Source organism: Carcharodon carcharias, chromosome 11 (genome assembly GCF_017639515.1).
Source record: "Carcharodon carcharias isolate sCarCar2 chromosome 11, sCarCar2.pri, whole genome shotgun sequence".
NCBI lineage: Eukaryota > Metazoa > Chordata > Chondrichthyes > Lamniformes > Lamnidae > Carcharodon > Carcharodon carcharias.
In genome coordinates, this window is record NC_054477.1 from 47,234,223 (window position 1) to 47,261,223 (window position 27,001).

The 27,001-nt window shown below is 41.9% G+C and overlaps 1 protein-coding gene across 3 annotated transcripts in view; it reads left to right on the top strand.

Annotated features, from left to right (window-relative positions):
* flt1 (fms related receptor tyrosine kinase 1) overlaps positions 1–27,001 on the top strand; it is a 243,360-nt gene that overhangs the window by 59,069 nt on the left and 157,290 nt on the right. For all 3 annotated transcript variants that reach the window (XM_041198845.1, XM_041198847.1, XM_041198846.1), the window contains exons 3-6: positions 4,411–4,628; positions 10,682–10,806; positions 19,322–19,481; positions 25,096–25,232. In XM_041198845.1, the coding sequence (XP_041054779.1) occupies positions 4,411–4,628; positions 10,682–10,806; positions 19,322–19,481; positions 25,096–25,232 (640 nt within the window). The remainder of the gene's footprint in view (positions 1–4,410; positions 4,629–10,681; positions 10,807–19,321; positions 19,482–25,095; positions 25,233–27,001) is intronic.

Consider the following 27,001-nt stretch of genomic DNA (forward strand, 5'->3'; position numbering starts at 1 on the left):
AGACTTTGGGGAGTCAGGAGGTGAGTTACTCACCACAAGATTCCTAGCCTCTGACCTGCTTTTGTAGCCACAGTATTTATATGGCTAGTCCAGTTCAGTTTCTGATCAATAGTAAACTCCAGGATGTTGCTAGTGAGGGATTCAGTGATGGTAATGCCATTGAATGTCAAGGGAAAACGGTTAGATTCTTTCTTATTGGAGATGGTCATTGCCTGACACTTATGTTGTGCAATGTTACTTGCCACTTGTCAACCCAAGCCTGGATATTGTCCAGGTCTTGCTGCATTTGGACATGGACTGCTTCAGTATCTGAGGAGTCGCCCAAAGGTGCTGAATATTGTGCAATCATCAGCGAACATACCCACTCTGACCTTATGATTGGAAGTAAGGTCATTGATGAAGTAGCTGAAATGGTTGCGCCTAGGACTATACCCTGCAATGATGTCCTGGAACTGAGATGGTTGACCTTCAACAACCACAACCATCTTCCTTTGTGTTGGTATGACTCCAACCAGTGGAGAATTTTCCCACCAATTCCCATTGACTGCAGTTTTACTAGGGCACCTTGATGCTGAACTCGATCAAATGCTGCTTTGATGTCAACAGCAGTCACTCTCACCTCACCTCTGGAATTCAGCTCTTTTGTCCATGTTTGAACCAAGGCTGTAATGAGGCCAGGAGCTGAGTGGCCCTGGTGGAATCCAAACTGAGAGTGAGTGAACAGGTTATTGTTAAGCAAGTGCCGCTTGATAGCACTGTTGATGACCCCTTCTATCACTTTACTGATGATGGGGAGTAGCCTGATGGGACAGTAATTGGCCAGGTTGGATTTGCCCTGCTTTTTGTGTACAGAACATACCTGGGCAATTTTGCACATTGCTGGGTGGATGCCAGTGTTGTAGCTGTACTGGAGCAGCTTGGCTAGGGGCATGGCACGTTCTGGAGCACAACTCTTCAGTACTGTTTCTGGAATGTTGTCAGTGTCCTTAGCATTTGCAGATCCAGTGCCTTAAGCTGGTTTTTGATATCACGTGGAGTGAATTGAATTAGCTGAAGACTAGCATCTGTGATGCTGAGGACCACTGGAGGAGGCCGAGATGGATCATCCACTTGGTACTTCTGGCTGAAGATTATTGTGAATGCTTCAGCCTTATCTTTTGCCCTGATGTGCTGGGATCCCTCATCATCGAGGATGGGGATATTTGCAGAGCCTCCTCCTCTAATGAGTTGTTTAATTGTCCATCACCATTCATGACTAGATGTGGCAGGACTGCAGAGCTTAGATCTGATCCGTTGGTGTGAAATCGCTTAGCTTGGTCTATCACTTGCTTGCTTATGCTGATTGGCATGCACATTGTCCTGTGTTGTAGCTTCATCAAGTTGACACCTCATTTTTAGATATGTCTGGTGTTGCTTCTGCACTTTCATTGAACCAGGGCTGATTCCCTAGCTTGGTGGTAATGGTAGAATGGGGGATATGCCGGGCCATGAGGTTACAGATCATGTTCGAATGCAGTTCTGCTGCTGCTGATGGCCCACAGCGCATGGTTGCCTAGTCTTGAATTGCTAGATCTGTTCGAAATCTATCCCATTTAACATGGTGGTAGTGCCAGACAACACGATGGAGGGTATCCTCAATGTGAAGGTGGGACTTCGTCTCCACAACAACTGTGTGGTGGTCACTCCTACCGATACTATCATGGATAGATGCATCTGTGGCAGGCAGGTTGGTGAGGATGAGGTCAAGTATTTTTTGTTTGTTTTTCCCTCTTGTTGCTTCCCTCACCATCTGCCACAGACTCAGTCTAGTAGCTTTGTCCTTTAGGACACGGCTGCTTGATCAGGAGTGGTGCTACAAAGCCACTCTTGGTAATGGACATTGAAGTCCCCCACCCAGAGCATATTCTGCACCCTTGCCACCCTCAGTGCTTCCTTCAAGTGGTGTCCAACATGGAGGAGCACTGATTCATCAGCTGAGCATGTGGGGGGCGGTACGTGGTGATCAGCAGGCGTTTTCCTTGCCCATGTTTGGCCTGATGCCATGAGACTCAATGGGATCCAGAGTCGATGTTGAGGACTCCCAGGGCAACTCCCTCACTACTGTATACCACTGTGCTACCACCTCTGCTGGGTCTGCCTTGCCGGTGGGACAGGACATATCCAGGGATGGTGATGGTGATTTCTGGGACATTGTAAGGTATTTTTCCTTGATATGTCTATGTCAGACTGTTGCTTGACTAGTCTGTGAGGTAGCTCTCTGAATTTTGGCACAAGCCCCCAGATGTTAGTAAGGTGGACTTTGCAGGGTCCACAGGGCTGAGTTTGCCGTTGTCGTTTCCATTGCCTAGGTTGATGTTGGGTGGTCTGTCTGGTTCGATCCCTTTTAGACTTTTTAGCGGATATATACAACTGAATGGCTTGCTAGGCCATTTCAGAGGGTAATTAAGAGTCAACCACATTGCTGTGGATCTGGGGTCATGTGTAGGCCAGAACAGGTAAGGATAGTAGATTTCCTTCCCTGAAGTGAACCAGATGGCTTCTTATGACAATTGACAATGGTTTCATGGTCATCATTAGACTTTTTTAATTCCAGATTTTTATTGAATTCAAAGTTCACCATCTGCCGTGGTGGGATTCGAACTCGGGTGCCCAGAGCATTACCCTGGGTTTCTGGATTACTAGATCAGTGATAATATCACTACGTCACTGCCTCCCTAGGTGCAAAGGCAAATGGTGGAGGGAGGGGGCATGGGTTGGCATGAATTGGCAATGTTGGCATAGGGGCTATAAAGGGTCATAGGAGTGAAGGGGGGACATAGGTTGCCATGGGGTATATGAGTGGTGAAGAGTGGTGGGCAGAGGGTCATAGGTGCTCATGGAGGGCATGAGGGGCCATGGGGGCAAGAGGGGGCATGGGTTATTCATGGATCGGACATGGGGCATGTAGGGGAATGTGAAGGAGGGGTGAGGGCTGGAGGGCTGCCAGTGCACCAAGGCAGACCTTCTGCCCAGCTTGCCTCCACACCTGATATCCTCCGTACTCATTCTGGGATCACCTGGCCTGACTCCCAAGGAACCCTGCCACCTGGAATGAAAATCCAACCTTCCGAGTCATTTTCTCCCAGGTTGTGCGTGTGAAGCCAGGAAATGTTCCGACTCTGCACTTCCGACCCGGGAGCAAAAATCCAGGCCATGGAAGCCACATAAATCACCACCTTTTGGTGGGTTACTGAAGGCCTGAGAGGCATGAGTGAATTTCACTAAATTGGGGAGGGAGGATTAAATTACATATAAATTATGTGCAATTATGCATATTAATGAGCTTCCTTCTGTTAATGTATGAGTTTCCCCTTTTGTTACCTTCCCGCTACTGACTACTAGTGGTCTGACACACGTCCTCTGATGCAACTGTCTGTGCCCACCATCTTGTCCACTCCAGTGGGCTCCACAAAATCCAGCACATTGCCCAATCCAGGATGCTGTTTTTATTATTCTTTCATGGCATGTGGGCATCGCTGGCAAGGCCAGCATTTGTTACCCATCCCCAATTACTCTTGAACTGAGTGGCTCACTGGGCCATTTCAGAGGGCAATTAAAAATCAAACATAGTACTTGCGGGTCTGGAGTCAAATGTAGGCCAGGTAAGGATGGCAGATTTCCTTGTCTTGGGCATAAGTGAACCAGATGGATTTTTTCAATAATTGATGATGGTTTGACTAGCTTTATATTCCAGACTTAATAAGTAATTGAATTTAAACTCCACCAGCTGTGGTTGGTTTAAAACTTGTGTCCCCAGAGTATTAGCCTGGGCCTCTGGATTACTAATCCAGCAACATTACCACTACACCACCATCTCCTCCCAGTGTGACCTCCTACACTTCTTTTCATTGGCTGCGGGGGATTAAATTGTCCCTAACTGTTAATTTTGCGATCCTGTTACTTGCTCTAGTTGTAAGTGAGAGCAGCTGTTACTAATTGGGCGAAGGTTAGGTCGTTATTCTTAAGGGTGTATAAGAAATGGTTTTCAGGGATGGGAAGGAAAAGGGAGTCTGTGCTTGTGTTTTCGGGGTTTTGTGAATAAACCTATGTAAGGAAAGACTGGCTCAGATTCCTCCTTTACTCAATGAATGAGCAAAGTATGACAATACTAATGGGTTTGTCAGTTGGCCTTCTCTATTTGTAGATGCTGATTAACTTGGTGTATATTTCAAGCATTTGCTGTTTTTATCCCACATTTCTACTCTTTTTATTCAAGTGAGTCAAACAAATGAAGAACGCATGTGCATAATTTGATTTTTGATTGCATATCCAGGCCAATAAATTGATAACATTGAGACTCAGTATACAGGTGATATTTTTAAGGTGATTTAATTTTATTTCAATTAAATGTTTACCTTTTTATTTCCACAGGGGATCATCACACATATCATGGTCCTGGCCAAATCATGTAATTAACGGAACTGAAAGAATAAATATAATTAACTTTAACAGTGGGGACAGCGATAGACCTTACTGTAGTAACCTGACTTTAAGCAAAGCTCAGGCTAAAGACACAGGATACTATTACTGCAATAGCTCATCTTCAAATGCTCGACAAAGAAAGACTGCGCTCTATATATTTGTCAAGGGTAAGACAAACATCACAGTTATTAAAATCCTTTTTGTTTCTGCTAAGCTTATAACATTTTACGTTCAATGATTTATTGATTCTGTTAGAAATAAAATGTAAAAAAAAATGACTAGGTAGATGCAAGGAAGCAGGTCAGATTTAGACCAAATTTTTAGTAACATTCAATATGGAGTTTAAAATGTGGAGTACAGTGGGGCCATGCAAGCATAGAAGTTTACAGTGCACAGAAGACCATTGAGGCCATTGGGCAGGATTTTCCCACTGGAGTCAGGAAACAGGAATATTTTTGGGTCACAAACCTGTGTCTACCAGAAATCTGACCTCTGCAATTTTCCCAGGGTTGAGCCCTTAATTGGGCTGGAGGTGAGTTTCCCACCCAATTAAAGCTAGTGGGGGCATGAATAGAGACAGGACACCCACGGCAACCATCACTGTGCCTATTGCTTGACTTAAGGGAGTGAGTTTGTGCCAATGCCTGTCACTGCACCACATAGACCCCAGATGGCACAGGGGAACCAGAGGCCTGGCACCCATGAGTGTCAGGAGGGTGGTCCTCTTCCTGGAAGGTGCCAAGTGGAGGCCATCTCATCATGCAGCAGGGAAATCTCACTCTTCAGGGTCATATCTGTTGGCCTGAAGGTGTTTCATGGCACCACCTGACCACTTGTGGCACTGAACTCAGTGCCATCTGAGCCTGTGGTGCCCCATTCATTGTGAATCTGATGTGTTGTCCAGAATCTGTGAAGAGGGCATCTGGCACTTGGATGAAGCAGCTGCCTGTGAGATGCCACAGAGGTCTACAGCTGACGAGGTTACAAGTGTCTGTAACCATCTTCCTAGAGAGTTGGAGTTCCCTTCGGCACTGGTTCTTAGTCACCTACTGTTGTCTTTGCTCCTGTCTGTAGATTCTGTGGTCAGAGTAGTGTCCTCTTCTCTTTCATGGCCCTCACCCCTCTCCTCTGGCCTCCTGATACCTGGCACTCTGCCATTCAGTGCAGGCTGTTGCTCCTCATCTCCAATGGCCTCGATCTCTAACGGTGCAGAACCCATTTCCCTCTGCATCCTTCCTGGTGCTCAACTGATATCTGAACAACAGTGCTCACTACTCCAATGCCTATGTAATGCCAGGATGTTGAAGACTCCTTTATTTCTTAATTTCTTAATGCTGGCTCCTCCAAAAAATTGTGATGGAACTTTAACAACAAAAGGGAAGCCCTTTAAACTTCTAAAAACCAGTTTTACCTACCTTTTAAACTTTTCTCACCTTCAAATCATGGTTCCTGCCTCCATGCAGCCGGTCTGAAGCCAAACAGGTGCTAAACCCCAGTCATTTCATTGAAAATTTGAACAATTGGAAGGGTTCTCAGCAGAGGGATGAGGCCCTTAAGTGGGCCTCAATTGACAGCCGGGCAGCATGCCCTCCATCAGCCTCCTGACCAGGACTTAAATGGGACAATGACGGGAAGGCAGCACAGTCCCCTATTGGCCACCGTCTTTTCCTGATTAAATGATACCACTAAATTTGCCATTGTGGGGCGGGGTGGGGGTGGGGGGCATTAATTTCTGCCTGCCATGTGGGAAGTCCAAAAAGCAAGCCTTGCCAAGAGTTGCTTGCAGACTTCCGGGGCGGGGGGTGCGTCGCTGGTTCAAAGGCATTTAGTGGCTCAAGAAGGTGGTCCACTACTACTTTCTCAATGACAAATAGGAACCAGTAACACCCTATCCTGAAAATGAATAAAACAAAAAGAAAATACACCTGAGTATTTCTAATGAGGTTCCTGAGAGACACTTAATTGATGTATACTGATTTTGATTAAAAAGAGCCCTTGAAGTCTTTTCAGTACATATCAATGCTTGGGAAACAGATTGTGGTAGAATTAGATTCACTAGTGGTTCTGTATTGTTTCCTGTGGCAGGACATTGTTTAGTCAACTTCCCAAATTAGCTCCATGAGGGCCACTGATCTGCCTTTTTCCCAGGTTTATAGTGCAAATTCTGTATTTGTATTGTTTGTAAATACACAAACCACACTAAAAGTTCCTTCAGTTTAAAGTGGAAGTATTAATGCATGCCTTAAGAATTACTGTTCTTATCAGCCAATGTTACTTTTTTCTTTTATCATTGGGCAATTACTAATAATAAGATAATGAAAAACACTGCACTCTGATAATCTGCGATCACATTTATTTTTGTTCAATACTGGACTTTGTTTCTATCATACTGAAAAAATGGTTTCTCCTAATCGTCAATTTAGCTAACAAATTTATTCTTTTACAGTGCTGAATCTGATCTAGATCATCTGTGGGTCCTGCATGGGGTTTCCATTGCTTTAAACTAAAAATTTAGTAATTTTCTAAACTTCTTTACTATCCTTTTCTGAATGCTACTTGCTGGACTCTGATTCCATTGGTGATCAATTGTCCACTATTAATGTGTGAATCTAGCTAATGAATATTGATGTCCTATTGATTGTGGAAGGCATCTCAGCCATGCCTGATCCTGCCTTCACTTGATGTCCATTCATTTTTACTTCCATCAAGTCGGCTTGAATGTGATCAGGAGCAGTAATCCTTACCATTATTCCCCTCCTTAATTCAGTGGCACTGAAGCCAGATGTAGCACCCCATAAGCACTTTGGTGGAGATCAGTTAGCTCAGTGCAGGCGGAGGATCAAAGTCAGGGTTTTCTTGGTTTTAAATAGCTCATTATTGACTGGTTAAACGCTTTAAGCAATTGGAGGGCCATTTATTTTATTTTTAACAAAGCTGTTTTGGGAATTACAATCAGGACCAATGCTGAAAATTCTCATCCTCCAGTTCAAATTCTTCTAAGGCCTAACCCCTCTCTATCTCTGTAATCTCTTCCATCTCTACAACCGTTCGAGAACTCTACATTACTTTAGCTCAGGTCTCTTCTGCATCTCCCAAACACCTCCTCCCATCATTGCAGCAATGTCTTTAGCCATCTAAGCCAAAACCCTGAATTCCTTCCATAAACTTATCTGTCTCTCCATTTTTCTCTTCCTTCAAGACAATCCTTAAAACTTACCTCTTTGAGCAAACCCGTATCAATTTTTGGCTTATTAAGCTCATGTGCAGCATTTTTGACCATTTTCCTATCTGAAAGGTGCTGTATAAATGCAAGTTGGTATTGTATAGTTGGATAATTACCTTCCAGGATATAGAAGCTTTCCGAGAGTAATACACTGAATAATATTGTGTTATTAACTTTAACCACAGGAAATAGCATAGTTAAGCCCAGCCCTACCTTCATCCATTGTCCCCCACATGTATTTCTAGCAGATATCATTGGATAGCAATGATGAAGGAAACCCTGATTGGTTTTACTAGAATACAGGAGTGTGGAGGCCAATTGCAACACCTCTGCTGCTTTCCTGTTTGAGGTCAGTAGTTCAGGGTCAAAAATAGAACCTTGCTGAAACCCCTAATTTGCAAGTTATTTGAATTTAAGCTATTCTATATGAAGCTTCAAAATAAACCTGAAAGAAAGATAATGGCACACATTTCATTTCATTGCTTCTAAGTATGTTTACTTTGTGAAAATTAGAATTACTTCTCTCTGCATAAAATATCTTCAATTTCATGTTTTTAATTTTGTAAGGAGTCTTAATTTAAAAGAAAACTACATATGGCTGAATTTCAGTATCTTACTGTACTTGTTGTTATGTATGGCTATCTCTTCTGGCTCTAGTTCTCAGCAGCGATGGCATTGATGTCAAAGTATGTAGCAGTCCCAGAGCTTCAGTTGCTGGTGACACTATGTCTGCATGGAGCAATACCCAGCATCTTTTCCTAATACTTCTCATAATCTCCACAATAAAATGGTGAATCTCAGGAAAGCATGTGGCAATCAATAATCTTTACGCATGGAAGTAGCTCTTTTCTTCATTTCGAGCCATTTTTGAATAGTCCACAAAGGAGTAATTATTTTTTTCTCCCTGGTAATAGTTGTTGAGGGTGTGTATTATGTAACAATTTTTTAAAAAAAAATCTTAAGAATACAACTTTCCTCAAATGAAAAGAAAACAAATCCAGCCTTTCATCTAATGAAGTGGTTCTCAGGGTATCTTTTTCCTTTTGGCATTTTTTCTTTGTGTGGGATCACAGACAATAGAACTGCTTTACACTAAAACAGCTTGGGGATAAGACTGTCAGGCAAATTTGGGAATTGTCTGGTTAGATGTGAACTGTTGAATCCACTGAGCGAGAAACGTTAGGCTAAGCTGTAGTTTTGAACAGTATGGCCATTCCATGGCTAAATTGCCACAATTGTGGGGTGAGGCGATCCTAGTTTGGCTGAGAATTATGAAATTAATCATAGTCCAATTAAACAGCAGCTTTTGCCTTGCTAAAAAATAATCTTGGCTTTACATATAACTTGCATGTAAAGCTGCTGTATGAAACCGATTAAGAACAACTTATACTGTTGGCGAGTTTAGTATACACAAAGAAGTATCCCAGACAACTTTACAAGGCTGCTGAAGGCAAACAGACATTCAATGGAAGTGGAGGCATAAAGGGGAAAAGTATTAAAGAGCATAATTTAAAGGAGGCTTTTGAAGTTGGAAGGGAGAAGAGTAGAAAGCCAGATATGCTGAATGTTTGGCTGTAAGTTCCCAGGTGATCCTTAAACTTGTAGGTATGCCAATGAGCAAAGTTCTGTACAAGCCTGCAGGAAATGTTGCACAGAGCTTTGTTTTTTTCTTACTTGACAGCAATTTTGACCCCACAGTATAATTCAGGGCTAATATCCTCACACTGCTATAAGTAACATTTGCTGCATCCTAAGAGATAAGGCAGATTATGGTTGCTGCATTTAGGCTGTCCACCCGGAATAACTGAATTGTAGGATTGTATCTGGTTGGTTCACTTCTGAAAACCTAATAATATTCCAATAGAAGCCAGTTACAATTAGCAGAGCAGTTGTAAGATTACTGCTGTTATAAGGGAACAAAGGGCAAGAATTTTCAGGTGGTGAGGTTTTACAGCCAGCCATCTAAAGAGTCGGTGGGGAACCCATGCCCACCAATCACAGCAGCCGCCCCCCCCAGCTATTTAATGCTCCCAAGAGTGTCAGTTGGCTGGAGATGAAAGTCTCAGCAGCAATGGCCATAGAAACCCCAGATTCTAAGTCCCGGAGTCCAGGTCCAGGTAAGTGCGGGGAGTCTCACAAGGAGGTGAGGCCTGGAGGGAGTGGGGAGAGCGGTTTAGAGGTCTGGATGGAGAAGCTGGGTTGTGAGGGAGCACCCATGGGGGGCAGAGCTTGGAGGGAGAGGGGGAGGGGGTGGGGTGGGGGTGGGGGTGAGGGTGGTGGCAAGTGCTCCCCTACCCTTCCCATCCATGGCCCAAGGAGGGTGATCTGCTGGGCTTCCCCTCCCCATCCCTGAACTCCTCCTGCAAGCCTTAAAATTGATAATAATTGGTGTGAAGGTGGGCAGGCCATCAAGCCTCGCCCACCCAACTTAAAATTGCAGACAGGTGGGGGCCAGGTGGGAAGGCAGCTGGAAGGCCACCCGTGGGTTTGCAGACAGGGCACCGTGAAATTCTGCCAGATAGTCCCATTGGAATTGCGCCATGTATATGCCCTATCACAGCATTCATCCAACGATGGCATTGTGCTCTCTTCCTGGCACATGTTTCATTTTAAACCATAGTGCAAATGAACCTTGATACCTATTGGATACTTTCAAGTGAGTGGATTATTGACACCAGTGATGCAGGCGTGTCTGTGCCAGTGAGATTCACAACCATGGCAAGAATAGAGAAAGTCTGTGAAGTTTCTGATATACTTGAGAAACTAACTTAATGATGTTCTTCTGCTTAAAGATTTATTTATCTGAAAAATGATTATGTTGCAGATGTGGGCAGTTTTAAAGACAACTGCCATTTTCAGTGAAAAACAATGACACAAGCAAACTTCAGCTTTTGTTCTGATATGCCTTTGGAAGCATGTCTTTGGGCTGGTAACTTTCTGCATCACAAAATCTTTATCTTCCATTTCTACTGAATAAAAATGTTGATTTTGTTTCAGACAAACACAGACCGTTTGTAGAGCAACACACAGATGTTCCCAAAGTTGTGTATATGACGGAAGGAAAGAGGCTAATTATTCCATGCAGGGTCACAGCCCCAGACCTCACTGTCACTTTGAAAATGGTAGGTTGGATAGGGTATTTATATAGGTTGCTAACAATTAGTAGCACATCGCCGCTTCAAGCATTTATTTCATGAGTTTTTTTCTGAATCCATTGTAACTGATGCTGATAATGATAGGTTATTTATTAAACTGATTAAGCCGCTTGGCATTTGAAGAGTTCAGAGGAAGTGTACAATTTGCTGTAAGGCAGATTGTAAACAAATCTCAGTAATAGTTATGAAAAAAGCTGAAAATAGTAACATATTTCGGTCATTCAGTTGGTTGAATTCGGCTTTATACACTAATCATGCTGGTCTACCAATTTCTATTCAATTCAAAACTCAGATGCTGCTTTTGGTTGATTATTTAATTTTTTGAGTACTGTTTTGCCCTTGCAACTTTTAAAATGCATATACAATCTGTGTATTGTTTGAGGAATCTTTAAGATATAACTTGTGCAAGAAATGTATATGACTTTTATTAGTAGTCCCTGATTATCACAAAATCACAGAATTGTCACTGCACAGAAGGAGGCCAATCAGCCCAACATGTCGGCACCAACTGTCTGAACTTTACTTCGTGCCATTCTCCTGTAACCCTGCACATTGTTACTTTTCAAATACTATCTTATTCCTATTTGAATGCCTTGATTGAACCTGTCTCCACCACACTGTCAGGCAGTGCATTCTGGACCCTTACCACTTGTTGTGTGAAAAAGTTTTTTTTCCCTATTGCTTTTACTTAACTTTTTCAGCTTAATCAAAATTTTTAATTTTGCTGTTGTGTAAGTTCCCTCCAAGATTTACGAAGTGATTTTGGTAAAAGTCTAGGTGGTGTGTGCTGGTCATCACACTTCCTCATTAGAGCATTTTGTAGCTTTAAGCAGCTGTGGGTACCTGCAGTGTTTGCACTTATAGACAGATGGGCTTATATAGTGAAACGGTCTGTCACAGTTAATTGCCAGAAATTATGGGCTGAATTTTCCCCCCGTTGGGGGGGAAGTTGATGGGTGGGCGTATATGGGTACGCTTCCGATCGGCGCCCCTGATCGGAGGCGCGGCGCTTTTTTACAAGTCACATGAGTTGGGACATGTCCATAATTTTTACAAAATCTTTGGTAAAATTTTTAAAAGCCTACATGAAACCTCATCCTGCCCGTGGATGAGGTTTCATGTTTTTTCTAGTTCCTGCCGGGGCTCTTGGCCTGCCCGCCAACCTGAAGGTTGGATGGGCAGGTCCTTTAATTACTTCATTGACTTTGTCAATGGCCGCAATTGGCCATTGACAGGTTGGAGGAAACGCAGCTGATTTTGCTGCGCTCCCGCCTTCCTGAAAATTTAAATTGGGCGCAGTGACATTGGGAGTTCCCCCCGATGTCACCACGTGTCATTTTACGCGTCGGCGAGTGGGCCCCACCCCCACTCACCAACTCGTAAAATTCTGCCCTATAAGTATGGCATTGGGTTGAACGTAGGACACTTTGAGTAACTGTAGCTCTAAGTTTTTTTCTCAGTCAATTGTTTAGAAATGTTCTTCCCATCCTCCATTCCTGTTAATCCCAAATTTCTCCTGTTGTTTTTGCAATTTTGTCTTTATATGTCCACTAACCTTGACCTATTATTCCTCTGCTGTGCTTGACTGATGTCATTGATTTGAGTGTTGTACTGGTGGCAAAAGATTCAGTGTTTCATTCATCTGTGGTGGCTACAAACAGAATCATATCATAGAAGATGGGGTGAAAGTAGGAGAGTGCAGAGACGGTGCTCGTTATGCAGTGTAACATCTTAAGAAGGGATCAGGACTGCATGCAATGAAAATTTAATAAATATTCCTGCCACTTTTTCTCACACCTTCTGTCACTTTCTCAGCACCTACTACTGTTAGGGCCTAACTCAATTGTTTTTACTGCCACCTCAATTTAATGAACAGGAAATGTTGAAGAAAGTAAGACATCAGATTAAGAAATTTGAAGTAAAAGAATTTGAATTTACATAGTATCTTATCACATCCTTTAAATAGCTTGAAATGCTTCTCATACAGTGAATTGTTCTTAAATGTAGTACCGCTGTTGTGTAGGCAAACATCTTTACAATGAGGAAAGTAAGCAGGTTAGAATATCAGAAGAAAAATTAGGAATATAAGAAAAGAAAAATGATTAAGCAAATGGAAAGGAAAAATGAAATGAATATAAATTCGAAATAAAGAAATTCACATATATCAATAAAAATTGAAAGTTTTTTGATCTTTACTTAGTCCTGGCCATATTAAATAATGTTGTGTGAAAAATGTTTATACGTATCAGTAACTTTAAAAAATTCTAACTTATTCAGTTTGGTTAATTTCCGCACAATTATTATTTGAAGCAAATTTGAAATACATAGTTTGCCAGGTTTATTGTGGTCCAAGAATAATTATAATTTATTCTGCAAGGAACTTAAACTGCAGCAGTCTTAAAGTGTTCGGAAGTACATTACATTTCAGTTTTTTGTACATATACACATGTATATTTTCAAAGGATATGTTCTAGCCTGGGTAATAGGATGAAAACATTGAGCAGTATAATCCACAAGCAGGAGTTTCCACAAAGTACCCAAGTTTGGCAGCACAAAGCAGAGACAGTAGGTCTGTATCCTGTGTTGACAGGAAGTCAGTGAGATAGGCCCATAGTTACATTTATTACATCCTACTCGAGGCATCCCTCCTGTCCCACCCTGTAGAACTCTTTACAGGAGAAACGTCTATGCAATTACGTTTGTTTTATATTGTTGTTTCCTTTTGCATCAAAGCACTTAGTTGGCAAAGTCTGTTCTATGGGACTTGCTTTATTTTCTATTTTTTTTGCCCCTTTCTTCCCAAGAGAGCCGCTCACCACAATGAAACTGCTTTCCGCTGAGAGGGTGGAATTCTCTGTGATGTAAACGTTTCAATCACTAACTTAAATGCCAATCCCTGCTCAGAACTGTGATGACTATGTATTTTCTTCTCCTTGAGATAAAGTAATTACTGTAGTTTAGCATTCCATAACAAAGCCCTAGCAAAAATGGAGTCAATGGGAATCAGGGGGAAAAATCTCCACTGGCTGGAGTCAGACCCAGCACAAAGGAAGATAATTGTGGTTATGGGAGGTCAGTCATCTCAATTCTGGAACATCCCTGCGGGAGTTCTTCAGGGCAGTGACCTCGGCCCAACCATCTTCAGTTGCTTCATCAATGACCTTCCTTCCATCATAAGGTCAGAAGTGGGGATGTTTGCTGATGGTTGCACAATGTACAGCACCATTCACGATGACTCAGATACTGAAACAGTCCATGTCCAAATGCAGCAAGACCTGGACAATATCCAAGCTTGGGCTGACAAGTGGCAAGTAACATTTGTGCCACACAAGTGTCAGGCAATGATCATCTCCAACAAAAGAGAATCTAACTATTGCCTTTTGACATTCAATGGCATTACCATTGCTGAATCCCCCACTATCAACATCCTAGTGGGTTACCATTGACCAGAAACTGAACTGGACTAGTCACATAAATACTGTGGCTACAAGAGCAGGTCAGAGGCTAGGAATCCTGCGGTGAGGAACTCACCTCCTGACTCCCCAAAGCCTGTACATCATCTTAAAGGCACAAGTCAGGAGTGTGATGGAATACTCTCCACTTACCTGGATGAATGCAGCTCCAACAACACTCAAGAAGCTTAACACATCCAGGACAAAGTAGCCCACTTGATTGGCACCCCTTTCACAAATGTTCACTCTTTCCGCCACCGACGAACAGTGGCAGCAGAGTGTACCATCTACCAGATGCACTGCAGAAACTCACCAAGGCTCCTTCGGCAGCACCTTCCAAACCCACGACCACTATCATCTAGAAGGACAAGGGCAGCAGATAGAGGGTAACACCACCACCTGGAAGTTCCCCTCCAAGCCACTCACCACCCTGACTTGGAATATATATTGCTGTTACTTCAATGTCGCTGGGTCAAAATCCTGGAACTCCCTTCCGAACAGCACTGTGGGTGTACCCCACACCACATGGACTGCAGCGGTTTGAGAAGGCAGCTCACCACCATCTTCTCAAGGGCAACTAGGGATGGGTAATAAATGCGGCATGGCCAGCAATGCCCACATCTGGTAAAAATGAATTTTAAAAAATAGAAGGAACTGACCAAGGCATCAGAAAGCCCTCACCTGAGCATTTTATTGATGATAGGTCAGCTGCATAGAGTACAGATATAAAGATTGCTTTGTGGGAGAAGATATGGTGTGCTGAATGACTGTAGCCAGTAAGAGCTCATGTTATGAGGTTTACCAGGTCCCACAGCTGCTTATCACCAAAGTGAGGCCCAACGAGTCTTCTTTTAAGTGTATCTTTCTATCAGTCCTCTGACAAACTGGTTCAATGTAGAGTGAATTAACATTGTGCTTAGAGTTCAGTGTACAGGGGAGAAAGCTATTTAGCAGAATTTTGCTAAGAAACATGTAACCTAAAAATCTCTTAATTTAAATATTGGCTATTTAAAAAATAATATTCTAATGCATTCAGTGTTGAAGTAGTTAGCTATAACATAACTTAGAATTCAGACAGGTTTGTTATATGTTATAAATCATGTTTAAAAATCATGTTTAATACACACTATGGTGATTTAAATAAAACAAAATATCAACTCTCAAAATGTTAACTTAAGTTTTGATTCCTGGTAATGGCAATTGAATGTACAATCACACAAGGAAAAGTCAAGATCACGTTGATCACTTTTGATATAGCTTGCCTCTCAGTGAAGAGAGGTTACGAATAACTAAATTTTTTTCAGTATATTCAGAGGCTATTGTGGATTGAGAAATACTCTGCAGTTTCAATCCTCTGATGAAGAAAGTGAATTGGTGATATATCAACCTTTGTGCCTTTATCAGGGTGAACCCATGGGAAGAATTTTTCTGACGGCATGCAGGGGGTGGGACCCGCATGCTGACATGTAAAATAACGCACGGTGACGTCGGGCACGTGTCCTGATGTCACTGCGCGCCATTGCGATATTTCGTTGGGTGGGCACTTGACAATGTCTGTTGCGCGGCCGCCAATAATTAGGGTCAATTAGGCTACTTGAGGCTCCAATTGTCCTGGATTTTAAGGCACTTGTGCGATATTCACCTCATCACATGAGCGCAACGGGCTTGTGGCTATCCGAAACTTTAATGACCCTCATCCACAGGCGGGAAAGAGGGATCATTGTTTTTGTGAATCCAGACATTTAACAGTTCATGCTCAGGAGTTATAGAAAGTTGCGTGTATGAGGTGGAGAAGTCTCAAACACATAACAGCTGCCTGGACTGCACTCATTACTTTCAGGTCAGCACTTCTCAGTGAGGATTTGTTTTGGGGCCTGTAGGTTTCAGCAAGCCTCCCTGAGCCTGGGAATGGAAGGTGATCTCTCCACTGGAGGCACCTCATTGGAGGAGGAAGGAAGGGCTAGAAGGGGGAGGAGGCCAGAAGTGCACATTCAGCCTCCAGGGAAACCACCTTTGGGAGGACAGGCACAGGCACAAGGGGTGCAGGGCCAAGAGGTAGTCCAAGGCGCAAGGGGCTACAGAAGATGCCACTATCCTGCTGCCTGGGTATATAGAGCGTGAAGAACCTACCTCAATATGTCTGAGGTGCAGTGCCAAAGGAGGCTCCGTCAGTCAAGAGGACAGTCAACACTATCTATCAGATGATTGGTCCAGAGATCTCAGCTAACTGTGTGGGTGGACACCCCATGCCCGTCTCTCTAAAGGTCACAGCTGCCCTCAACTTCTATACCTCCAGCTCTTTCCAGGGCTCAGTGGGTGATCTCTGTGGTGTCTCCTAATCAGCTGTCCACACTTGTGTCAAGTAGGTGACAAACGCTCTGTTCAGGCATGCACTGACCTTATCCACTACCGCTGGGATGAGGCCAGCCCGACAGAGCGAGCCAGAGACTTCACGGTGACTGCTGGCTTCCCCATGTCCAGGGTGCTATATACTGCACACATGTGGCCATCAAGGCGCCAGCAGGTGAGCCCAGTGTGTTTGTCAACAGGAAGGGCTTCCACTCCATAAACGTGCAGATAGTATGTGATCACAGGATGCAGATCCTGCAAGTCTGTGCAAGGTACCCAGACAGCTCCCACGATGCCTACATCCTCAGACACTCTTAGATCACAGAATCACAGTGCAGAAGAGGCCCTTCGACCCATCGATTCTGCACTGACGCGTGAGAAACACCAGAAACTGGTGCTCTTCAGTACTCCAGCCCGGCTGGGTGGTTGGCTGCTTGGAGACAAGGGCTATCCCCTCAGAAGATGGCTTATGACACCTCTCTGCCATCCAAGAACAGAAGCTGAGCAGCGGTATACTAGAAGTCACGCCTCCACAAGGGCTGTGGTGGAGAGAGCCATCGGTCTTCTCAAAATGCGCTTCAGATGCTTGGACCGTTCCGGGGGCGCACTGCAGAACCCCCCAGATCGTGTGTCGCTTGTAGTGGTTGCATGCTGTACTCTGCACAATCTAGGTCTGCAAAGGGTGGACGCCGTGGACAAAGAAGATATAGACAGAGTGGCTGGAGCTGAGCACGATGAGTCCAGCAGTGAGTTCGAGGATGAGCATGCAGAGGGAAATGATGAGGGGGCACAGGCTGATTCAGGCATGCTCCAGGGAGGCAGGGACACCCAGGACACCCTAATCCAAGGAATCTTTAGCTAGCACAGCACATATGGATCTGCAACACAAGCCTGGCATGTATCCTCCATCCTGGAGACCTCATCTGTCTGGATAGGAGGATTGGCGATGGGTGCCGTGAATAAATCTAAAAGACACAGAAATTACTCATCAAATCTCAGGAATCCAGGCACCTTCCCAAAAAAAGAGGCACCCACAGCCATTTGAGATAACGTATATTTAATACCGTAACCAACGTCTTTTCACATAACGGAAATAAAACGGTGTTGCACTTCACACAAAACTCGATACAACTCTTGGGGGGGTAGGGTGGTGCCAACAGAAAAGCACCAGTGTTGAACCCGGGGTGTGCCTAAGGTGCCTTCAACTTTTGTTTGCAAGTGCTACGTTTGTGTGGTGCCCCATCGCTGGCAGTGGCATCTGAGACAGCCTATTCTCTCTGATGTCCTGTTGACCTCGATAACCTTGGCGGACATCCTCTGGCCCATCCAGCCTGTGATGGACCCACCTGGGAGGGAGCTGCCAGCTCCACAGCTGGCATCCCCCCAGTCGTCGCAGCCTCAATGGGTGCCATGGTCACTGGCATAGGGGCGGAGGAGCTGTCGCCCTCATCCGCAGTGCCCTGAGAGGCGCCAGCAGAGACGACAGGCAGCTGCTCCGCCGATGTGAGGTCCATTTGGCCCACCCTGCTCAACGTAGATGGATGGGCACCGAGGTGGGATACCTGGTGGCCAAACCAGAGGAGGTCAATGCCCCTGTGAGGGTGTGCAGGTCCAAGCACAACCCCAGGAACACCTGATCCTGTTCCTGGAGCTGCCTCTCCATGAGAGTTTCCAATCTCTCCAATGAGGAAGCTTGGCACTCAGCCATGATGCTCAATGCGTTGGCCACAGCCATTGGACCCGGCGGCGATTGCTGTTCCGCCTGCGCCTGCCCACTCCCGCCAACCCCAGGAGTCGTAAAAAAAAAGCCTTAGTTGGCCCAACTGCGCAAAATGGTGGCGCCTGCTCCTGCACTCCCCGCCTGATATGGGGAAAATTCTCCTCCATGGGAATTGAAAATTTAGCTGGATAAGGAAATAGTGCAAAGCATTTATTAACATGGAAGGAGAAAAGATAGGGAAATTAGATTCAATATGAAATGACTTAAAACAATTCACAGAAAAATATGAATTAAAAAGGCACATTTGTACTTTTTACAAAAAAATTGAGCAGCAGTTTTTGATCCACTGATAGAATTGAACTGGTTCTATAGCAAACAATAAAAGACAAACAACAGTTTGACAGAGAATAGGATTACAATACCAGTACATCTGATACGCACCATACTCAAATATAATAACAATTTTGTTTTTTTTTGCTAATTTATGTCTCAATTATACCATTGTACTTTAATATATTTCAAAAATCTAGACCATAATTAAAACATTAATCTTCTGTAAAATCAAATAAACATTTTGTAAGGTTATATTAGGAAGAACAAACTAAGATGGAAGAGACCAGGGGAAAATGTTACACAAAAGCTCTCTTCAGATACATCTTTGCCCTATGTATGATTTCTGAATGCTGAATAGCTTTACTCAGAATGCCTACACTCACTGTGGATAAATTCCATGTTGTATTAGTCGGCATCCGTAAATTGAAAGGCATGACAGTTATTTAAATAGGCTTGCTAAAAATATGGTGTATTGTTTGAAATTATTGTTTTTGATTTCCCAACAATTAATGAAATTTGAGGTAAAATTTTAGTCATTTTGTCCTTTACCATAGAACTGCTCATATCAATATCTTCTCGCCCTGAGATAATTCACTATAATGACATAACTTCTGTCTTTTACTTTTAGAACTTCTTATCCTTTATCATTGATGGAAAGGAGGTGATGTGGGACAGCAAACGAGGATTCGTTATTCCCAAACCCACATACAAGTTTATTGGTCTGCTGTCATGTGAAACCAGTGTGAATGGAAAGACGTTTCGTTCTATTTATTTAACACACAGACAGGGTTTGTACTCCACTTCCTTTTGTTATTTGCCGTTATTATAACTGGTCTATGTATATTCATTGCATTGTACTTTATTATCCACCAAGCAGTTCTTTGCCAGGCTAATGACAGATCCACAAATAATAGTGGTGATGTCGTGGAGGCATTTACATTGCAGAAGGAGGCCATTCGGCTGATTGAGTCTGTGTTGGCTCTCCTTCGAGCAATCCAATCAGACCCTTTGCCTCACTCTATCTTTGTAGCACTGCAAGCTTGTTTCCTTCAATTGCCCATCCAATTTCCTTTCTCAAGTTATGGATAGTCTCTGCTTCCACCACTCCTGTGGACAGCGAGTTCCAGGTCATTATCACTCACTGTGTAAAAATGATCTTCCTCACAATCCCCTTGCATCTCGTTCCCAAAACTTTAAATCTGTGTCCTCTAGTCCTTGTACCATCAGCGAATGGGAAGTTTTTCCTTGTCTAAACCGGTCATAATCTTGTACACCACCATCAAATCTCCTCTCAATTTCCTTTGCTCCAAGAAGAACAAGCCCAGCTTCTTCAATCTAACCTTGTAACTAAAATCCCCCATCCCTGGGATCATACTGCTAAATTTCCTCTGCACCCTCACATCCTTCCTAAAATGTGATGACCAGAACTGGACGCAATATTCTAGTTGTGGCTAACCAGAGCTTTATAAAGGTTCAGCATACCTTCCCTGCCTTTGAACTTAATGCCCCTCTTTATGAAGTCCAAGATCCCATATGCTTTGCTAACCACTCTTTCAATACGTCTTGACATCTTCAAAGATCTACGTACATGAACCCCAGGTCCCTCAGTTCCAGCATACTCTTAAGAACTATGCTAAAAAGTCTATATTGCCTCTCCCTATCCCTTCTGCCAAAATTCAGCACCACACACTTATCTGTATTAAATTCTATCTCTCACTTGTCTACCCATTCTCCTCTCCTATCTTTGGCCTGTTGCAGTCGATTGGTATCAACCTCACTGTTTATCCTTCCTCTAAGTTTGGTACCATAGGCAAAAATTGAAATTTTACCCTGTATTCCAATATCCATATTGGCATTCAAACCCTGCATTTAAGTTTCTTGAAACATGTAACACTTCTCTCCTCCTATTTGGTATTTCCCCCTTCCATCTCTCCCTCCCTCCCTGTGACCCCCCCTCCTTACTCCACACGCCAGCGCCCCCCACCCCCCCAACCCCACCACACCTGGGTTCATGCCACTTCTAGTTGATAATTTTTGATTCTTAGTTTCTGCTGTACTGCTTGTGAGTTGTATAGGAGCAGGTAGAATCAAACTAAGTGACTTGATCATTAAATTTCCATCTCTGCGTCCTCTTAAAAGACTCCCCAGTACATCCTCATTTGTAGGATGACACTCTTGAAATAGTGACTGCTGAATAACTAGTTTTTTTTCTATATCCATCTAACTGTTTAGCTAAAATCAAAGCAAAATACTGTATATGCTGGAAATCTGAAATAAAAACTGAAAGCTAGGTCAGGCAACACCTGTGGAGAGAGAAACAGAGTTGACCTTTCAGGTCAAAGACCTTTCATCAGAACTATTTATTGGTATATTTTGTTTCAAACATAATAAATTAATGACGTGAACCAACTTAAAAGATTTTGGGGACCCAAAGCAGACAATTAGTGCCTGACCAATTTTACTGTACCTAGCACCACTGTGACTGGATTCTAGGGCTCCTCTATTGTTTGGTGCCAGAATCAAATTAATATTGGAAAAGGTGGAATCCATGCCTCAGAGATTGGTAGAGCTCTGTCAGAATGTAATGACTTGTTGGAAATCTATCAAATTTTTGGTATTGAACAGATTCTTTAGTAATGCTTGGATAAGTCTTCCCCTTATGAAAGTTTGCTCAGAGTTAACACTATATTATATACTATTTGCAGCATAGAGAGAGGGCATTCAGACCAACAGGCCCATGTTGTTTATGCTCTACATGAGCCTCCTCCCACCTTATTACATTTAATCCCATCAACAGATCAATTTGGAAGACCTAGCCTGATATCAAATGTAAGGTTGAAAGGTTGCCTCACATGAATTTCATCACTCAAAACGTTGAAGCATTGATCTGCTTGGTAGGGCATCACTGGAAAAGAGATTTTTAAACATTTCAGTGCTATGCTTGTAAGCATTTGGATATTTACTAAAATCATTAATTTCATTCTTTAAAGTGCATCTGACTTGTTAATCAGGTTATACATTTGCCAAATATTTTACATAAATACTAGCTTTCACAGGCAGAAAGTAGCACTCTTACCCTAAGTTTTAATGACTCCCATATGTTGTAGATATTCCTGAATAATTTAACAATATTCTGAATATAATCATGAATACTGTTTTAGTGCTGCCATGCTTTGAGTTGACGTTTTCTTCTTGCTTCTATTTTTCCTTTCTTGGGTTCTATCCTTAAGCCAGGCACTCATCCTTGAGTATGATTCTGCAGCTTCCTGTAGCTCTACATTATCATAGTGTCTTGAAAAATTATAATGATGAATCTACAGAATTACAAAAATATTTTTTTAAATTGATGTCAATGATTTTATAGTTAATGGGATTGATAATCAGCAAAAGCTAAGAACAATTTGGCAGGTTATAGCTTCTACATTGGAATACTATTTTTATTTTGTGATTTGTATTTCAGACTTTATCCGTTTTAAGCTGATGTTATAGCTTGATCTTTTAATTGTTGTGAATCCATGTTTAGCCCAGCCCATATAACTTTCTTATAACTTTTAAAATAACTTGATTTTTGTCATACCATATAGTACTGATTTGCTGTGAGTTTCTAATGCTGATTTTTTAAATATAAGTATGCCCTCCTCTTTGTGCCTACCAAATTGTGAACCCTTCCCCCACTGCTGCCCCAACACCCAAGTCATGGATCATTCTACAAACTCTCTTGCCAGGTTGTGGCAATGTAATCAGTTGCTAGAAAATACGTTACTCTTACCAGGTGACTCACCCTCTTATTGCCCGCAGTCCATTTCTGTTAAGAAAAAATGTCTCAAATAAGAAATCTCTCCAGTATGTTCTTGAACTGCTTTTCACTTAGATATGCAGTAATTATAAATCTTGATATTTATATTTGAATAGAAAATTCATGAGGTACACTTTGTTTAGTTTCTAATTCCAATATAGACTAGTAAATATACATTTTTTAGTGTGAGACAAATGTATGTAGTTACACTGAAAGAAAATATAACTTCCTGAATTTTGATTCGAGGTAGAAATCTCAACTTTTTAAAAAATGATCCCCCTTTCAAAGATGAGTTACAAAAATTCTTTACTTTTAATGTCCTTTATCCATCCAATTATCAACTTCCTTAGGCCAGAAATTTCCTCCCGTCGGGTGGGTTGGTTGTGCTGGGCCAGGTGCGGACCCGATCGGCGCCCCCAGTCAGGGACGCGCCGCCATTTTACATGGGCGGACCAATTAACGGGCCAGTGTGACACTCACATGGAAGCGCTGAGCGCTCCCTGTGCGGGCGGGGAGAGTTCCCTGCGCTCTTTCGCGCATGCATGTGACACAGTGCAGAGATCTCCCCGAGGCAGAGGTGCCACAGGGAGATTTGTTTCAGTGCTAAAGTTTTAAATAAAAGTTTTGAACACTTTTAAAACATGTCCCCTCATGTGACACTATTACATGAGCTGGGACATGTCAAAGAATAAAAGTATTAATTTTTATTAGATTTTAAAACACTTCATGAAGCTTTATCCTGCCCGCGGATGAGGTTTCATGAAAAACGCAAAGGCCGCTTGGGCTCTTAGCCTGCCGCCAACCTTAAGGTTGGATGGGCAGCTCGTTGAATTGAATTAATTAGGTTTTAAATGGCCTTAATAGACCTTTGACATTTCGGTGGGCGCAACTGGAAATCTAAATGATGTGCGGTAATGTCAGGATGCACGCTTGATGTCACCGCGCGGCATTTTACTCGTCGGCAAGTAGGCCCCGCCTCCGCTCGCTGACGGGAAAATTCTTCCATTAGAATATAACACTTTAAAAAAGTGTATGCTAATGACCTAATTTGTTTGGAAAAATGCACCAAGTTCCACAATGTGGTTGTCATGTCAGCATAAATGGCATTACTTGTGGTTTTTCAATGAATTCATCTTTACTACTGTATGTTAAAGGGGTTCTCCTTAATAAGTTCATGTGGCAGCCCTCAATAGTCTCAGCAAAATATTCTCCTATCTAAAAATACATTGTTCAGATATGACCTTGAAGGAAGCTGCCCACAGAGCCAATCCCTGAGGCATTGATTTCACCTTTTCCAACATTAATTTGATTCTGGCTGTAACGATAGAGGAGCTTCAGAATCTAATAAAAGTGATGTCATTGAGCAGGTTAAGTAGCCAATCACATTAAAGAATTTTCACAGACAGGAAAACCCAGAAGTAAAATGCATTGATTGTCTTTCACTTTTTAATCATTTCACAGACAGCAAAATAAATATTGAGACATACAACTGGAATTAAGGCAGAAGCTGAAGTATCATAAATGAACTGAAAACTTAATTTTTTTGAAAACGTATCAAATTTTTATCATAATGGAGAAATTCAGCATTTCACTAATATAAAATCAGTTTTTTATGGCTAGGGAGGTCATTGACTAGTAATTATTACTTAGTACACCACTGAAAACCCAGTTACATCTCATTCAATCCTTTTGGGAGAGTGGGTTTACAATGAGGTTAGAGTGTAAAAAGTGGACTTTCACACCAACTCAAGTGATTTCTAAAGATATCTGTGGAGCCTTGAACAATGCATTATGTGGAACAACAGGGAATCACTGACAGCACATTTAACTGTGTAGATGTGGACATCAGAAGTCTTGTCAATTTTATAATTGCGATGATAGTGAACGCTGATTGTTTTGCTATCTTGGCCATTCTTTTCACAAAGCTTTGGAATGAAAATTAGTTTTAAAAGCATAGTCACTAATCATTACTGCTAGATTGGGGTTATATTTTGGGGAATTCTCCTAAAACACACACAGTTAATCAATTTTTAACAATATTAAAGCATAATAGACTGGACAATTGCACCTGATCTGTCTCTGCCATTGTGGATGCAGTCCGGAATGAAGGTTGCAGTCTTAGACATCTGCTTGTTTTGTATCATTGCAGAATTGTAAAGTGGATTTATTAATCAATGCATATGAATAAATTGTATTCCAGAGCAGAGCCATTCTATTCTGATGCTTTGTTTCAACCAATTATTCTCCTCATAAGAAAAAAAAACACCTGCAAAAGCAAGTTGGGCCCTGTACAATTTTCAGTCAGGGAGACAAAGTCCATTGGACATAATGTGCAATGGAACAAAGCTGCTGGGAATGTTAGGATTTGGTGACTCAAGTTCTACAGTTGATAATAGATAAATCAGCTACTTAAAACTAAGTTAAAACTATTGCATATCATAACTTAGTGTAAACATGTTGTATTTACTAGGTTCTAGGATAATTAGTATTCAGTTAATTTATAAAATAATAGAACAATATGAAGTGATGCATACATTTGCATGGTATCCAGATGTCTGAGTTTTTTTTACAATATCAATTTTCTTTTATTATTGTTTGAATTATAGTCAATAGCATCAACAATGTACAGCTCAATGTGACCAATCCAATCAAGATGCTGAGTGGAAAAACACTTGCTATCAAGTGCACAGTGACGGCAAAACTGAATTCAAGGGTTGAGATTCTTTGGGATTTCCCTGGCAAAGTAAGTATCTTAAGCAGGATACATACTTCAAAGGCATTGAAAGACAAAGTCTAGTTGATAACTCAGCCTTTGTTCCTGGATCTCTCTCTCTTGCCCTTCAGAATTACCAGGAAATGTTGAAAGATGTTACACTTTAAGATCAAAAGTCTGAATGAATAATTTGGATTGGCACACAGCCAGGAAACTGAAAAGATACTGTGCAGCCTTTAATTTCACTTTTTTGTACCTTTGCAAAGTGACATTCCTCCATTGTTTAAAAACAGAAAATCTATACAATATAAGAGTGTTGAATAAATACAAAATAAAGTCAGATACATTTAAACAAAGAAAATCTTACAGAACAACCTTTGCATGTTTCCATATTCTCATTATTCTGAGTAAGCTAGAAATACAACTTTTTACAATGAATTATTTTTGAACTGAGTTCACCTTTCATACCCCCACCCCCAAAGACACACAATTACCAAAAGAAACACATATTTAGAATAAATGTTTTAAAACTCATTTAATGGCTCCTGTTTTACTGTAAAGATCTAACCACTTGCTGGAAATTCATTATGTTTTAGACATCGAACATTTTATTTTGTAATGCAGTGATCATTGAGACTACAATATTTTTAACACATTCATGTAAGAGACTGTCAGGCAAACACACTGTCCAGGGTCTACTTTGGGAAAGTTATCATAGTGCTGTTAATCATGTTGTCACTATTAAAATGTTCAGAAAGAATGTATTTTTGGTAAAACAATGAGGGAAGGATTATTCTCACTGTATTTCTCAAGTGATAAAGCTGCATAATTACTACTCAACATCACAAATGATTTGTCTGGTACACTGTGTTTAAAACGTGCTACAAGAAACATTTTTCTAATTTTGTTTTCATTTTAGGAACTTGGTTGTGTGCAAACCTTCACAGAAACAGCCTAATCTGAAATTCATATTTCCCCCTCCCTTCCTGTTGAAATTAATGTGAAGAACATTATGAATTGCTTCACAGGAAAAGTGTATTGTGTGTACTGTACCCACTGAGTGTAACAAATTAGATGTCATGTGCTGTGGAAAAATGTATAGTACATGAAATATGTTTATTTAAACAAACAAAACCTATACTAAAACTAAAGCAAATCCTATATTACATGAATTTAAAAAGGAAATATTTCTTCAATTATGCAAGTAATGAAAAACATATGGTGTGTTAGTTCCCCTGTTTATGTGCAGTGCTACACTCTCGCTTTGTTGCCTGTTCCTCTTTTTTGTACGCATGATTAGAACATTCTCTTTAAAGTGCAATTAGTTGAAGGAAAATAGAGCTAAGACACTGTTCATTGCTTTTTGTGAATGGTGTGACCCAGGCTAATAAGTGGCAAGTATCTTTGTATCTTACAAGTGCAGACAATGACCATCTTCAACATGAAAGAATCTAACCATCTCCCCTTAACGTTCAGTGGCATTACCATGACTGAATTCCCCATCATCAACATCCTGGAGGTTACCACTGATCAGAAACTTAACTGGACCAGCCACATAAATATGGTGGCTACTAGAGCAAGCCAAGGGCTGGGAATTGTGCAGCGAGTAACATGCCTTTTGAACTCCCCAAAGCCCCTCCATCATCTACGAGGCCCAAATTAGAAGTGTGATGGAATATTCTCCAGTTGCCTTGTTACATGCAGCTCCAATAATACTCAAGAAGTTTAACACCATCCAAGAAAAAGCTGCCCACATGATTGGCACCTCATCCACCACTGCTATTCACTGCCTCCACCAA